The sequence below is a fragment of the Dermacentor albipictus genome, chromosome 7 (genome assembly GCF_038994185.2).
Source record: "Dermacentor albipictus isolate Rhodes 1998 colony chromosome 7, USDA_Dalb.pri_finalv2, whole genome shotgun sequence".
In the NCBI taxonomy this organism is placed as follows: domain Eukaryota; kingdom Metazoa; phylum Arthropoda; class Arachnida; order Ixodida; family Ixodidae; genus Dermacentor; species Dermacentor albipictus.
The window spans coordinates 10,827,214-10,843,911 of record NC_091827.1 but is presented as its reverse complement, the minus strand read 5'-3'; the positions used below and the strand labels follow the sequence as shown (position 1 = coordinate 10,843,911).

Sequence of the window (16,698 nt, the reverse complement as noted above, 5' to 3'; positions counted from 1 at the left end):
GAAGCAGCGCACAGACACGGACACAGTGAAGAGAAACAGGAAAAAACGACACTCGCTGCACGTTTTTTCCTGTTTCTCTTCACTGTGTCCGTGTCTGTGCGCTGCTTCACCAGCAAGGTATCATGATCACACACCAACTAGCCCAACTTTCCACTTTACTGCATCTACCACTTCTCGTACACAGTTTATGCATTTGGCACAGCACTTTGCTTCCTTCCTGATGGAAGGCATGCTACTAAGTCTCCCACGCATGAAAACTTCAATATTCCCACTGCAGCTCAGTCAAATGGGCAGATATACCGTAGCGCCTTGCATTCGCCAGGGCCTCGCATTTTGTACTACCCAAAACTGCTAAATGCGGTATGGAGGGCACTGTTGGGACCAGCGTTTCCGCAGCGCTGCTTGGCCAGTGCATCACACCAATGCTGTAATTTACTTCAGGCATAGTGAATATTGCTTTGATATTGTACCTACAGGTGTTCTGGTAAAGTATACTTTTTACCACACGAGAGGTGCTCATTGTTGAATTTGTCATCTTAATTGACATATGGTTAGGTCTGGTTGGCTCGGAGGGCTGCTACCACCATTTATAAACATTGGCTGCTACGTCTTCTCTGATTGGCTATAAGCATCGCCATTGCAGAATGAGGTAACCCCAGGCCACAATGACGTTTTCCAGCTGGACCTTGCGAACCTTTTGTGCCATGGTTGTTGTCCAGCAGTATGTTCTTAAAATTCCACCGTCAGCAGATCTGGACACCCAAAATTTGTCAAATTCTTGCATGTTCACATTTTGAGCCAGAGAGGGCAGAGCCGCGATGTCAGCCAGTCTGAGCTGGGCAGGTATTTGATAGCATATGGCGGAATTTGGCAGTGTAGCAATCTGAGCTCTGCCATTCGTTCCAATAAATATGTCTGCAGTGCACATTATCACCCTCAACAAGCCCCACTACAACCTCCTCAACTAAAGACGGATAGCCGTGAGGCTATCCGTCAACCCATTCTCTTCCTGACCTGCCCCAATAATTTGGCATGTGCTCCCCCCCCCCCCCCCCCCCCCCGGCTTGTTACCAGAGTACCCTTCCGGTCGGACCCACTAGGCCCTTCCCGCCGGTTAGCTCTGCCGCCTTCTTCCCTCCTACCTACTTTACCCCCACTCTCCCCCACCCTGTTGGTGCTGACCCGTGCGCCGGCAAGGACGCAGAAGAAGACGTCATCCCTTCCTTTTCTGCAACAAACCACTTTTCTCTTCTCAACTGGCTCGGTAACAAATCATTGAGTAATTTGATATGTGTGGTACATTGTATGTAATATGGGGTAAATTTAACTGAACGTCGTGGAGGCTAAGCAGAAACGCATAGCGGCTCGATCAGAACTATAGTAGAGTTCTACAGTATACTCTAACCATATCCTGCTATATATAATTAAGTTATTAAGTCAAAACTTAAGAGATAAATGCCTCTGGCGATTAGTCTGCTTTCAGCTTCTGTGGCGGAAACGGAACGGTTTATAACTTGAGGCAGCAGCGCGTCAGGATATTTTTCTTTCCGTTCTCGTCACACATTTGTATCGCACTTCCTTCCGGGTTCTGTCAGTGATGTCTCCGTTTTATGTAGGCGGACGTCGCTTTCAGACCGTTTTAATAAGCGGTTGGAAAGCTTACGCCACACTCTTTTGTTTTGTTTTCTGGCGCTAACTTCGAAAGCACGTTTTTGTTTTGTTCGGTACATTCGATCAATGAAGGTTACAGTAAACAATTTCTCGAGTCCGGAGATAAACTCTGCGTTTTTTTTTCTTTCTAGTAAAGAAAAAAAAAACAGTGAGTGGGAAAAAAAGTTAACATCTCAACGCGACAGCGCTTCGTGCCCCATTCTTTTGAAGGGCCATTGTGCGTTTTGACAACTGGCGCTTCGGGCGCGCCGACGTGCTTCTCTCGGCGTCTCCGCGAATGAGTCACAGTCCACTGCGCGCCGCCGTTGGTTTCCCGAGTACTCTAGCAGACGACAGCACTCGGACAGGCCTTTCTGCGAGTGCAGACGTCGACGGGATATATCCACATAGGGCCCCATCAGCCTCATACAAAAGGGAAAGTTCTTTGTTCGCCGGAATGGATTTCTTGAGCAGCGACGCGGCAGCCAAAGACAGCGGTGATGATTCTCCCAATGCGCAGAAGAAGCCTTTCATTTCCGAATCCGTGAATGCCCTGAGCGAGGACCTCGCCCAGTTCGCCACCGGCAGCGCGCTGACAGATGCGGCGCGGAGCGCCGCTGCGGCTTCTGCAGCATCCCTTGGCAGCGGCGATCCGTTCTCTACGACCAAAGATAACCGCGATCAGCTGGACCTCCTGTCAGATTTCCAACCGAACACCGCGAGCAGCCCCATCGCTCCAGCGGACAGCACCACGCCGTCATACGTCGAGGACCTACTACACGACGCATTGCCGGCTAACGCGCCGCTGTTGAAGCCCAGCGCTCCGCCAGCGCCCGACAAGGTCGCGCCGCCAGCGGCGGTGGCAGAGCCCGATTTAGAACCTCGTCGCGAACCGAAAAATCTGCCACCACCCAAACAGACGACGCCGGAGCCGTTGCCCGTCGCGGACGTTAAGCCTACGCTTCCGCCCGTCACGTCGTCTAAGCCTAAAGCCGCCGAAATGCCGAGAGAAGCGACTTCGACCACGAGTTTCGCGAAGGATAGGCCATCGTGCTGCATTTTTTCGCCGGGTGAGTGACTCATTGACGCACGTTTTCTACGTTAGTGTGCATGCCGTCGCTCTTCATGTCGCCGTCGATGCGCCGCCCCAATTTCGCAACGCACAGCGACCGAGTTTAGACCATCGCCTAGCGAACGATCAAAACAACCGCCTTTTTTTTCCTTCGCAGTTGGATGGATTCACATAGTAGCAGTTTGTCATCGGTGCGGGCAGAAAGTGCGCCACTGCACGCTTTTCTCTGCTAGATTGGGAACTTGATATGGAGAACCGGTTGTTACTTGCTGCACTTGCAATAACGCGCAGTTTCTTCGGCAGTTCTAGGCGGTGTTGGTACGTTTATACACGCGTCGGACGCTGTTGTATCCATCGTGTCAGTCACGTCCCACCGCACTTTTGTTCACGTGTTCTGTCATAACAAATACGGGATAATGTAGCTCGCCAGTCACCGAGTTTCATGGGCATGCGTCCAAATCGCGGCGCATTGTGCATGGAACCAATTATGAAAATGCCCCCACTAATATCGAGAAAGTCTCAATAAGCTGCCTAACGAGACAGCCGTCGTAACGCTGTGGTGGCAGAGTTGTCTTGCCGACAACGTGAATCATGGAGTGTAAAGAACATGTTCGTGAGGTCACAGGTTCGAATCCCGATGTGACGCATTCGAACTGACCACGGATGCTGGCTCCTTTCCCTTCCGTGGTCCAAAGCAATGCAAAAACAAGTGTGAGCTCCCGCACTGTGCGCGTGGTCGTCCATGCGTCGCTACTCGAGTTCGCGACAGTCAGTGCCGTATTTTTTTTTTCTCTCTCTCTCTTTTTTCGCCCTCTGACTCCCGAAGTTGCGTAAGCTGTAAAACAAGACTCGTTCGGCGCCTTCAATTCCGTGCTTCCTCGTGGAGGTCAGGCGCAGAGGCTGAATGAGTTCAAGTTCGCCGCCCTCCCGACGAATGAGGAAAATAAGATATAGCTTATGTTGGACGCCAACATAGTGTACCCAAGTTCGGTCGCAGCTTCCCGCATACTTTCATACTCTGATTTACGAATTCCTCCCTGTCACGGAGACGTTTTGTATTAGTTCAGTGATGTTTGTGAAAAGTATTAACCGCGGTGTAACAAATTAAATATACCGGGATATTCAAAGGATAAAAAGAAAAAGAAATGCATGAATTGTGCATTGTGTTCATAGCACGAGACGACGTTGCGGTGATGGGCTTCGGATCTTCCCGTAGGGGCCTTTTTGTTTTTATATTTCTCTATTGTGCAATTCAACCTGTCGTCAACCCCACGTAATGCCCAGCGTATTGCATTAGGCCCTGCTAGAATTTTATATAAAACTGGGAGGGGGGGGGGGGACACATTGTGGCGAGGAATTTTCGCATGCGTACGTGTGTGTGTGCACACAACGAAGCGCGATGACTTTGAGACCTAATTTTCGAACTAAACTTCGCGATAAGAGCGTTCATAGTGAATCCAGACGTTTACCAAAGTGGTGATGATGAAGCCGAGTCTTGGGGTGAAGCGAATGCTTTCAGGCGGGAGGCCGTCTCTTTCGGTTCGGTGCACCGGACGTTTTGCCTTTTGCCACGAAGGCTGCCCGTGCCACCATGGTGGTTTTTGTTGTGCAGGGAAGGGAGTATATAGCCACGTTGTAGCGCAACGAAAAGGCAGTGGTGCTAAAAAGGGGCATTGACCTCCGGTAGCACAGCACACACACCATCACCATTGAGCTGGTGGGGGTGCGTTCTTCTGTACCCCACCGGAATGCCGCCCGGACGGGGTCTTCCCTGCGCCGGATTCCGAGAAAAGAAGCCGCCTAAGCTTCTTGGGCAACGCCTGCAGGAGGCCTGTAGCATCAGCGATACGCTGGACAATACGGGGTTCACATGTTGTTACGCAATATGGGAGCCGTAAATAGTTATTAAAATGTGTGGTTCGTCTAATATATATTGCACGAAACATCGCGCAGTGAAGTGGTGTTGGTGTATGTCCTCTAACAACTAGTCACGTGAGCAGACTAATACCGTGTCTTTGCCGATAGTTCTCATCTCAAATAACGTGCACGGTGTCTGATCCCCTAACATCGCTGTAACACTTTGCAGGATCCGGCTGGAGTCCAGCATGTCTTCATCCATGCGGTAAGCATATAGCATGTGGACGCATGCATGATGTTGCTGTAATACATCGACATGTTATGGTAAACAGTAAACAAAGCATTTCAAACCGCGTGAGTGCGATGTGTCATCTGCTGTGTTGCTGCGCGCGAGATCGTGTGTTCCATTCCGGACCCTGTTTCCGTTCGGCACGAAAAGCCCCGTCATTTTGTACTAGTCACACGGGCAGTTTCAATCCGGATCCAACTTTTCGATCGCGATCGGCAATGATAGCTGCTACGCGGTCCAACAATCCCGATCGACTTGATCGAGCTCTGTGTCTGCACAGGAGAATCGACGGTCGAGCCCGATCATTTTAGAATTTCTCGATCGCGATTGGCTCATTTGCGCAAGCTGGTAAAGGGAGCCAATCGCCATCGAGGAATTCGATCACGATCGGGCTTGAAAGTGCCTCGTGAGACACCGCTACTACAATGCATCAGTGCACAGATCGCGATCGACTAAAATCAGAATCGAACAAACCCGCGCCCGAAAGCGTCCGGCCGCACTCGATCCGGGTCGAGCTCAGTCCGGATCGAAAGTGCCCGTATAACCGGCATTAGGTTATTTATACTCCTTGAGCGGTTACGTCAAGGGAGGTTTAGTCAGTGTGGCCCTTGATGCTATAAATGGCTTGGTCAGCCGAAAGCGCCGTCGCTCGAGGCGTTTTCTCTTTTAACTCCTGCGAGCGGAAAGCGGTACGGTCAAATTAAACGTGCAACTCGCTAACGCGGCGCGTCGGGCTTCCGCTGCAATGGAGTCGTGCGTGACGGGACTTTCTTTCGTATCCCCCTTTCTTCTCCTTCGCCGCGTGCAGCATATTCCGCATGAAAATGAAACAAATCCGCATCAGACGAAACCGGCCGACGACAGCCTCGTTCCGAGGATGCACAAGCGTGAAGTTGGCGCGGTCTCCGGGAGGATTGTGGTCGCGTGCACCTCAGTCACGACCTGCCGTGCGTAGGTGCGATGGGCGTTTTTAATTCATTCTGTTTCTTTCTTTTTTTTTTAACGCAACAACACAACGACAACAAGACGTACCGTACGAAGCACTGCCTTTCTGCTGTTGCCGCCGACGGACGTACGCGACCGGGTCCATCGTCGTAACATTTCCCGACGCGACGGCCGGCGCGACGTCATGTTATGTAGCAGTAAAAGGGGAAGGAGAATAAACAGAAAAGAGGCGGCTCCTTGGCGTGGGGGAAGAGGCTCACAATATTATATAGTTGCTGCTTGCTGCGCGGCTCAATCGATGTCTGCGAGCGCCAGAGTTGGGCGGGTTCGGCTACACGAAAGCTGGCAGTAGCCGCCATATTTTTCTTCTTTATGTTTTTCGGTTGTCTGCTAACCGTCGGCCTGTTTGTCGTCTGCTGCCGCCGCCGCTCACTTTCGCTCGGTTTTCCACACCTCGCGCGTGTTAAACGATAGAGCGCTATGCATGCGCTCTGCGTGAAATGGGAGGTCGCTGGATAAAGCGTAGTTGTCGCTAAAGAAAGGAGGAAAAGAGGTAAATAAAAAAATGAATGAGAGTAACAAGTGTCGGGAACGCGGCCACCATGGAACGGCAGTTTCCAGGCGGAAAGTGGACAACGACAGGGGACGAGGTCGAGGATGGGGGGCGCGACGGCGGCGCTGCGCCGCGCGCGGGCTTTTCCGATAGCGCGCATGCGCGGTGGAGCGCGAATCGGCGTTTGGGGAGGGGTGCGTTTTATGTGATTTCTTGCTCATCTGCTGCGCCTGTCTGTTCGCCTTGCGGCCCCCTCCGTCGTACTACACCTCACGGGACAAGGTTTGGGCTTTAGGTCGGCCAGTTTTCTTCTCTGGAGTGAGTGCGTGTGTGCGCGCGCGCATCGTCAGTGAGTCAAGTTTTCTTGCGCCTAGAATACGACCGCACGAACTAGTCGGCGACTCTCCCGTGTGGATTGTTTTGGAGGACCGGTGAAGTGAGAGAGGCAGCCCTGCAAATGGAAGCCGATAGCAGCAACGCAGGAGACGCCAAGGCGGCGGCTCCCCAACAGTGCTGCTGCGCTTTCATGCGCATTTTCACCGTGCCGCAAGGTGAGGACGACCTCCCCTCCGTCCCGGCGTTTGGCTGAAGGGACAAATAAATAAGCGGGCCACGGTTCGAAGCAGCGACGAACGCCTCGCGATTGCACACGCACATCCGATGCCCATGCACGCCTCTCGTGCTGTCGGATTGCTCGCTGCACGGGTAGCCGCGCTCCCCGAATATTCTTTTTTTTTTTTATCTTCTCTGGAGCGCGCCGCGTAAAAACGAGGAAGCCATTACAAAAGAGGAGGAGCTGTTTTATGGACGATGTGTGCGCGCGTGTGGCCATTATTCTTTCGTCTCGGCCTGTGTAGACGCCAGCAGCGCTTATCCTGAGTGATTAGACCCGAATAGACGCTGGTGCGATCGCCTAGTGCAAAGCGGCCCGTCGGCGCGGGGAGGTGCGAGGCGCGCTCGCTGCTGTTTCTCAATCCGCCCGTTGTTGCACTGCATTGCTCTACGATGTAGCCCGAATGCGGCGCAGGTTTTGCACGTGTATCGCGGTGCCGCATTGCAACGAAAAGGGCTACCAATGATTGCGTCAACTTTTCCCCCGTTTTTCGGTCGGTTACATGGTTGGCCGGCCGCGCTCGTGTGTTCGAGCCGTGCAGCGGTGCGCGCTTTTTCCTGGTTATTATTTTTTTTGTGTGTGTGTGAAGCGTAATTAAATTGCGCGCCGCGTTTCTCGCTTTGTTCGAGTTGGCGGAAAAAGAAAATTCGTCGAAAATGGGTGGAGGAAAAGTACGCGTGCGAAGTGACCCTGACAATGAGGAGAGAGAGAAAGAACCGCGTCGTCGTCTGGGGAAAAAAAAAATTGTTCCTTGTAATAGTTACTGTGCGGAAAGAAATCCTTCAGTGCCCACGAGTGGGCGCTTGAAAGAATCCTGTCTCAACGACGTATCTGCTTGCGCAGTTGCTTCTTTTTACCACTGAAGTGATGTCGTGCGGCCAGCGTTGGTTTGCCGCTGCTTCACGGCCGGTCGCACATACGTGCCCTGCCAGTGTGGGCGGCCAAAAGCAACATTCTTTCCCATGTTTTCGCGAGCCGGCTTCACCTTCAGTTGATATACGGTGCAACACCGCGACTCGTAGTGCCCCAGTCCGTGTAATCCCCCCTCTCACCCGCTCTCGCTGTATCGTTGACATTGTCGCAACAGCCGCGATTTTACCTCTGAGGATCGCACCAATCGCACGGTGTAGCCCGTTTCCAGGAGCATTTAAGGCTACCTGCGTGATTTTTTTGCCTATGTTGATCTGGAAAAAAAAAAGAAACGGAATTTTGGACAGCCGTTCGCGGTGATGAGACTTCGAGAAAGGTTGGATTTTGTTGAGGCACTTTCTTCTGGCTAGTCCAAACAGCAACGAAGAAACCAATGACTTCGTAAGCGTTGAGTTTGATCTATGCGATGTCTGTTTTAATTTCCTCAGGAGACGGACGTTGTAGCGATGCAGTAGGCGAAAGCTACAATTTTCGACGACCCATCACAACGAAGCGAAACCACGAACACGTCGAAATCCTTTGACGATTCCATGTCAAAATGAAACGCAAATATGCGCAAATGTCGAATGAAATGTTATAATTCTGCCTTTTCTCTCTTGGTGCAAATTTATTCTTCAACGACGCCGTAATTTTGCCATCGTTCGCAGTGGCGTTGTTGACCATCACATAATGAGCGGCGGCGTATTAGCGCTGTCACCGTTTTTGTGTTGTTCCTTTGTGAAATGGCGCAATCCGCTGAGGGATCAGCCGTGAATCGGGCGGTGAAAAGACTATTTGATGTTATTTTGTGTGTCACAGGTTGACACGCATCGTCTTTGTTTGTTGTTGTTCTCCATCCTCGTTTACTCGTAAACACCGACGGCGCGACCCGTTCACTCTGGTAATCCGAAACACCGCACCGCTAATCGGCTCCTACTAGAGATGAATGCAGTGATCGGCTAGTCTTACTACTCGTGCGAAATGAATTAGGCCTATGGTATTTGTCTTCAGTTTATTCCCCGTGCCCCCTCTTGTGCAGGTCGTCGGCCCTTTTCGTTTTCGCCCCCCTCCCCCTGACCGCCGGAAATCGCCGCTTGGCTGGCTGCATCTTTCTGCGGCAGCCGGCGGTCACACTGGCTTCTGCTTGTTCGTGCAGTCCACCTTGCGTCTTATTTCTTCCCCGTTCCTTCTCCTACGGCGCCTATCTTCTCTCTTGTCACGCTGCTTCTTCTGCTTCGCCCTCTCTCTCTCTCTTCCACACTCTCTCTCGACCTCCTCGGCCCTTGTGCCGTGTTCTGCAGCTTGGCGTTCCTGTTCTCCGCCACCGAGGCGAACCGAGCCTGCTTGTGCGTCCAACTTCAAGACGACGGTGGTCTCTGCTCTTTTTTCATCTGCCGAGTTATGGGCCGAAAGCGCGACACGACCAGCGTTGCCGCTTCGGCCGGGGAGCCGAAGCTGGACGAGACCCCGCGTAAGCCTTTCTCGTTTTCTTGCTCTATTTGGACGGGTGGAAAGCACCCCTGCCTCCGTCAATTGGCTCTCTTTTGTGGTCTGTGTTCGCGCGACCCTTCAGCCTGCTTTCGCTTCATCGAGCTCGTTTTTATTTTTTCAACTTCTTTTGGGGTGGCCGTCGGCCACGCATCGCGACTGGCCAGGCCGACCATCTTCGTCGTGTTGGCGTGGTTTGTGCGTTTTCGTCCGCATCCGCCTACGCCCGTAGAATAGAAAAAATTGCTTCGCGAACAGCTCTTGAGCAGGTAGCATTCACAGCGATTTTTTTAGTCGATTAGCTCGGTTAAATCATAGCTCCAATTTTTGAACGGTTCAGCCGTTCCAAACGAGGAAGATGCCTAACGTCTGTTTCGTGCGGTGCCCCCGTTTTCTGCATACTCCGTTTACCCTGTCTTTAAGGAAGTAAAAAAAAAAAAACCGCTTGTTTCGGGTTGCTTCTTCTCTCGAGTAGATGGCAGGCGGTCTCGAGAGAGAATTGAAAATTGCGATTGTTGGATTCTAGTTCGAACGCCCAAGTTTCGATCGGCGTCTGCTCAAGAGCATCGCCGTCAACTGTCTCGTGCCTTCGTTTCAGCTCCTGACAAACGTTGGAACGACGAGCAGCAGATTTGACTGGGGCTCAATTAGCGCATTACCAAATTCGTTTGCGCACAGTCTCTCAAGCTGACCGTGCTTGCACTGGAGGCACGTATGGAGAAGGCGGTGTGGAACAGACGTTCGCTCTCCGTATGGCGTCTGGCGATAGCAGGCGGCGCGTTTCACTTGCGGTAGTTGGTGCACTCGTGGCTGTGCTATAGCGCGTTATATATATATGTGTAACCGCAAGTGTGGCACCCAGACTTGATGCGGTAGTAAATCTCGGTCGCCGCGTCGCCATGTGCGACGCTGGAAGCGAGCGACCTGACGCGTCTGCGCACGTGTGCCACGTTGGACGCCCGCTGCGGTCTCTCTCTCTCTCTCTCTCTCTCTCTCTCTCTCTCTCGTTTTTTAGTTGCTACATTCAGCTGTGCCGTGCAGGCTGACGTTTTGAGCGGACAAGATACTTATGTAATGCATGGAAATGGGTCGCCACGGTGAACGGAATTAATTTCTTGCCTTTTTTTTTTTTTCTCGTTGTGCCTGACGTGTGAGCCGGGATCGCTTTGGGTCGGCTGACCTACCGGCGCATTCGGAATCTATAGCACCGCTCGGCATAAATTTCGGATGGGTTAAACGAGGAGACAATTTTGCATTAAATAGGGAAGACCGAGTTATACCGGTGTCACGCGTACGGTACACTTTCGATCACGCTCTAGTGCCGATCGGGATCAAATTTCGCGGTCGAGAACTGCAATCGTGCACGAAAGTGGCAATGTGACACCGGTATTAATCGGCGTTTAGGCAAAAATCACTATAAGGTTTCAGTATTAGGTTTAAAGTGTAAGCTTTTGCTATCAGTGTCGATTGAATTTAGGCGTGTGTGCGAAAGTAATTGCAGTTGAACTTTACAATTCTCCTAGGTAGTTGAATACTTCTCTGCAGTGAAGCCCCACGCACATCCTCAAAACCGCCAGCCATTGTTCCTCCATAAGGCTGCAAATAGTTCGTACTTCAAACTTTCCATGTTACTTAAATAAGGCGGTAACCACAAAAATAAAATTAAGTGTGCAATTTCATACATTTTCACTCGTCCGTTATAGCGGACTGGCGAAAGCCTAATTCTTTATTGGACTGAAATAAAATTAATGCTTCGCTGCATCTAGTGTCAAGCTTATTTTCAGTTGGCAGTGAAGTTTCTCGAGCTAAACGGGCTTACCAGTGAAATTAACTGAACAGCAGACTTTTGAAGAGTGAAATGCTCCAATTCCATACACTTTGTCCATGTCTCTAGTACACCTGGTCGCTTCCACCGATGAAAATACTCAAGAACAGATGATGCTCCGGAGGTATCAATTACGACGCCGTTTTGAAAAGGTCGCATGACGACGATCTTGTTGGTTTCTGTGATTGGCTGGCGGAGTAACAGAGCCCCACCTGGTCCGTCTACCTTGGTTGCCAACTGCTGTTGCTTAATTTGTATCCTCCTATAGTAGTCATGACCGAGCTCTAATGGCATGAATCAAGTTGGTGCTTGGTAAACCTATAAAAATGGATTGAGGATAACTGGGCAGGCATGTTGCTCAAGTGTGCCTACTTGCAGTGTCCTTGCAGGAATCCTAGAAAAAAGAAATCCTAATGACCTTAGCTTGAAAATTAGAAATGTACTGTGGTTTGTCGCAGCTGTGAGCACATACTGCAACTGTCATTATCGAAAAATATGTGACGGTTGTGCAGAATATCTTTTTAAACGCAGTAGTGCAGTTTTATTACTGCTTATTTTTTTCCGTCGTCTCCTGTGAGCATCCAGTCTAAATCCGAATTGCAACACAGCTGAAAGATTTGAACAAACTATGAACCTACTGTATTGCTCTGCACCAGCTGTGCACGAATACTTTTTTTTATCCTTTCCTCAGTGCAGCCAGGCAACATTTTGAAGACGGCATGCACTTAATTTCTCACTTCTCAGCAGGATCGCCTCTGTGTGCCCATCATACTTTATTTCCTTGCCGTTTTTTTAAAGCTGGTCGTTTGCTGTAACTTTTTTTTGTAGTTGTTGTTCATCTTTCCTCTAGTTTTTCATACGAAATTGAAAAGCAGTTTTTTAAAGCCCAATAGTATATGCTTTTCTCTGTTGTCATTGTGTTACATAAACTTCAGGTTTGCCACAGTTAATGGGGAGGTAGATAACTTCAGGGACACACAACTCTCTTTGTGATGAAAGTGCTACGCCTTATACTCGGAACTATACTTGATGGTTACCCGCCGTAGTTGCGCAGTGGCTAGGGTGTTGGGCTGCTGAGCACGAGGTCGTGGGATCCAATCCCAGCTATGGGAGCCGCATTGCGATAGGGGCGAAATGCAAAAACACCCGGGTACTTAGATTTTGGTGCACGTTAAAGAGCCCCAGGTGGTCGAAAATACTGGAGGCCTCCACTACGGCGTGCCTCATAAGAAAGTGGTTTCGGCGTGTCAAACCCCATAATTTAATTTATACTTGACAGTCGACTGGAAGTCTGTTATTAAGAACATTGAACACTTAAAATGAAATTGTGGGGTCTTGCATGCCAAAATCACAATGTGATTATGAGGCATGCTGTAGTGGGGGGGGGTGACCATGTGAGGTCGTGCGCCTAGATCTTAATTGGCCTCCATCAAAATCTGGCTGCGGCTAATGGGATCAAACCCATGATCTCGAGCTTAGCAGTGCAACAACATAGCAACTACGCTACTGCAGTTGGTATTCTGACAATTGCTATCCCTGCGGCTTTGAAAACAACGGATTCTCTAGTAGATGCTGCTCACTTGTAGCTGATCTAGCCTAAGTGCAGTTTTGTTGAGTTGGCCTTTAAAATTCTAATCATCGAAGTGTTCCGAGGTGGCTCTCTGTCTGAGCTGACGTATACGTGATGCACGATGTGCTCTCTGACTCGCTGTGTCACATGCTCCACAGTCTTGGCAGCACGGAGGTTAGTGGGCATGGCAGTGCAGTGTTCTCTGCATACGTGAAAGGCAGTAGCACTATTTGTGTTTTGAACTTGGCACCATACCAGGCTGTTCCTTTCTTACAGCCATTTTGTCTACAGTCCTGGTGTGCATTAGGCAAGTTGCCACAGGGCAAATCGTTTAACTTTAATCTGTCCTTGGCTGCTTGAATCATTCAATTGTAGTGCACCACTCGTGTAGTTTTTCTCATGTGATCAGCTCTAAAAGAGTTCCAAAATTAGTGGCTGCTATTGTGTAGCATAAGAAAATATTGTGGGCATGCCTCACTAGAGTTACAGGGACACTGAAGCTAGATTGGTAACTGTTTAAAGGCCGGTCAAACCATTTAGTCATTTGAACAGACCGTTCAGTACAATTCCAGCCAAAACCTGTTTTGATGGACTGAGTGCATAGCGCAGTTTAGTTAGCATTGGGTGGAACAGATGACTGAACTTGGGACTGCCCGCAGATGACGCTTTGGTTGCCACAGTTTTATGGCTTAGGAGCCTCATAATCATAGGACCATTTTGGAACTGGTTTTAGTAAGATGTTTTGGCCAATAAGTGGTTAAATTATGCATAGTGGTCTTTTATTAGGGTCTTTTAATTTAATAGGTCTTTTATTTAGTGGCACGCCAGAAGAGGCACGAACACAGGATGCCATCCTCCCATTTCTGCAATAGCTCATGCTACTTTGCCATGTTCTTGGGGCCAGTTAAATTGCTTGTTGATATAGAAGATTTAAACTGTGTCACGGGGATGAAATCTTAGTAGCAGCAGGCGCATTTTGAAGGGGGCAAAACGCAAAACCAGACGTGTACCATACATTGGGTTCACATTAAAGGACCCCAGGTAGACTAACTTAATTCTTAGTCCCTCACTATGGTGTGCCTCACAATCAGATTGTGGTATTGGCACACAAAACTCCAGAATTTAATTTTAAATACTAATTCCATGATAAACCAGAAAAAGCAAGTGTACATGTAGGCAAGTGATTTTTCACGACTTGTGAAGAATTAGAAATGGCACTCCTCATTTGATGGGGAAAATAGTGCTTGTTTTATTCCATGCGAGACACTGTCAGTCCATCAGCGGTACTATCTCGATTCGTGTTCTGGATGGTTCTGTCCCTTTAATGTGCTCCCTTCCACATACACTTTATACATATTCCCTGCCACACACATTAAGTCCCGCCACAGCCGTTAATATCTTTTTGTGTCATAGCCATTCTCCCTTCTAGATGTTGAGCTTTGCTGAAGACAGTCATAGTGTGGAGGTTTAGTGCCACATGTGAAGTTTTCTGTTTTATTCGTATCGAGGCAAAGGAAGCAACTTCACTGAGATAGAATGCTGCACATGACTCTCCAGGCATCTTGCTGTCCTAATTGAGTATGATTTTCAGTTGAGCCTCTACAGGGAGGTCTGTGAAATCTTACGGAAGCCTGTGGAAATTCCATGGGCCACAGTTTGAGCAGCACTGTGCGGTATCACTCATGATTGTCACATCTCATCCGGCATGCAGTAGAGGAGCTGGTGTACTGGCGACAGCCCAAGAAGAGTGGCCTGGTGTTTGGGCTGGTGCTGGCTGTACTACTGTCGCTGACTTGCTTCTCCCTGATAAGCGTGGTGGCTTATCTTGCCCTGGGCTCCTTGATGGTGGCCATTGCCTTCCGTGTCTACCGCAACGTCCTCCAGGCTGTCCAAAAGTCCTCCGAGGGACATCCCTTCAAGTGAGCCGCCCTCTTTTGCAGTGTACTATGGGCTAGATTGATGAACTCTAATGGGCACATTCTGGCAGAACTAAGATGCAGGGCCAAAACCAGGAGTGTAATGAAGAAGCTTGGAAGTTCACCATTATGTTTCTATATGCACAAAAACAATTAGCTTGGGCATTCTGGCTGTGTCTTCATCATTTTTGTTCAGCAAGGACATATTAGACCAACTTGCAGTGAAAAAGAGCGCCAAGTTTAGTAGTGCAAGACAACTGTCTAAGTCAAGCGTCTCTAATTTTGATGTAGTGATGTCCATGCCAGTGCATCTTTAGCTGCACTTGGCTTAGGGTTGAGGTTTGTATAGAAACTGGAGTCACTGAAAGTGAACATAGTTTGCAATTCTTGTGGTGTAGTGTAAAGGGAGGCAATATGTAGAAATTCTACTCCCGCTACTATAGAATTATTTGGGTATGCCCTTGGGCTTGCACAGGCATTAGGTTAGGTGTATCCCAGTTTCCAAAAGCTTTGTGTCTGTGTTGACAGCCAAGTCTGGAGAGAGGTCTGCGACTCTTAAATTGTTGCACAAGGACGGCAGAATGTTGCTAAATGGAAAGCAGCCAAATATAATTGCCACTTGAACTGAACAGCAGTTCAAATTTGACGGGCTTTTGTTTGATAGCAGTTCAAAGAAAGTAAATGTAAATGAAACGTAATCAGCTTGCCTGTTTTCACGCTGTTTTCCTCATCTTGCACAAAGATGGTCTTCGGTAAGCCATTCACTTCGAATTATGTCATTGTGACATAAGCCTCCATCTGCCTCAATGTTTTTGAAAACTGGAATTACCTTCAGTGGTTGCTTAGGGCATTTGGTGTTGCACTGGTAAGCATGAACTCATGAGATCAAATCCCGGCCACGGCGGCTGCATTTCGATAGGGGTGTAAGGCAAGAACACCCATGCACTTATTTAGGTGCACGTTAAAGAACCCCAGGTGGTCAGAATTAATCCGGAGTCCCTCGCTATGCCCTGCTTCATAATCAGAACATGGTTCTAGCATGCGAAACCCCGTAATTTATTTCTGTAAATCAGAATTGGGCATCATTTGTTGACGCAGTCACCGTTTATTCTTGTTTGAGGTGTAGTTAAGTGCTTGAGATAATATTCTTAAGGAGAAACTATTTCTTCGCTAGCTGATGCGAAAATTGAGGTCAGAACTGCAGGTAGTCTCTGTTACTTTAACATACAAGAGCAAATGCTTTAGAACATTTCCACTGTAAAGTTTTGAGTATTCATGCCCTTTCGCCACCTGGGTAACGTTCATTTCCCAGGTAGTCAAAATTAATCTGGAGCCCCCCACTACAGTGTCTGTCATGACCTCTGTATTGCTTAGGGACATGATGCCTCATCATCAATCGATCACTTAGATTTGGATTAACAAGATTTTACCCTGCATGGCTTCCGTGATCTCGGAGCACTATGCCGAATCTTTCATCATGCATAACTTCAAGTCATCCTGTATGCTAAAACTAAAAAAAAAAAAAAAATAACAGAATATAAAGAGGACCGATCTCCATTTTATTCAGTTATAATTGACCATTTTCCGCCAACAATGAGGAGTGAGACTTGTCTCGGTGTTCACCATTGCGATGCAAAAATAGTGTCGTGGATGAAAGAGAAGGCCATGGGTATGTGTCGCATAACTAGACACAACATCAAGACCTGCACTTTTATGTTGCAAAATATGATGTAATTATTACACGCAAGGCTTTGCAGATCTGAGTCTATTTACCATCGAACGAGTGGAGCGATATATTCCTGCGGCTAGTGGACGCAGTGCACCGCTTGCTCTTGTGACTAAAATATAGTTCCTCATGGAAGCGCTCAAAAGATGCACAAATACGTGATTTGGCAAAACCTTATATCGAATAGTTGCAGTTGTGTTGTAATATAGTTGAGCCCTGTTGATACGCTTTTCAAGAGACTGCGGGAGGAAAAAAATGTAGCATTGACGAAGTCCTGAAATCACC

The 16,698-nt window shown here is 48.9% G+C and overlaps 1 protein-coding gene across 4 annotated transcripts in view; it reads left to right on the top strand.

The window, feature by feature from the left end:
* Positions 1–1,909: 1,909 nt before the first annotated feature.
* Rtnl1 (reticulon) overlaps positions 1,910–16,698 on the top strand; it is a 28,322-nt gene continuing 13,533 nt past the window's right edge. The window contains exons 1-3 of one of the 4 annotated variants that reach the window (XM_065435083.1): positions 1,910–2,720; positions 4,809–4,844; positions 14,483–14,690. In XM_065435083.1, coding sequence (XP_065291155.1) covers positions 1,949–2,720; positions 4,809–4,844; positions 14,483–14,690 — 1,016 coding nt within the window. In that variant the 5' untranslated portion in view covers positions 1,910–1,948. Of the gene's footprint in view, positions 2,721–4,808; positions 4,845–6,559; positions 6,918–9,134; positions 9,360–14,482; positions 14,691–16,698 lie in introns of those variants that run through there. The other 3 variants (XM_065435085.1, XM_065435086.1, XM_065435087.1) reach the window with 3 other exon arrangements.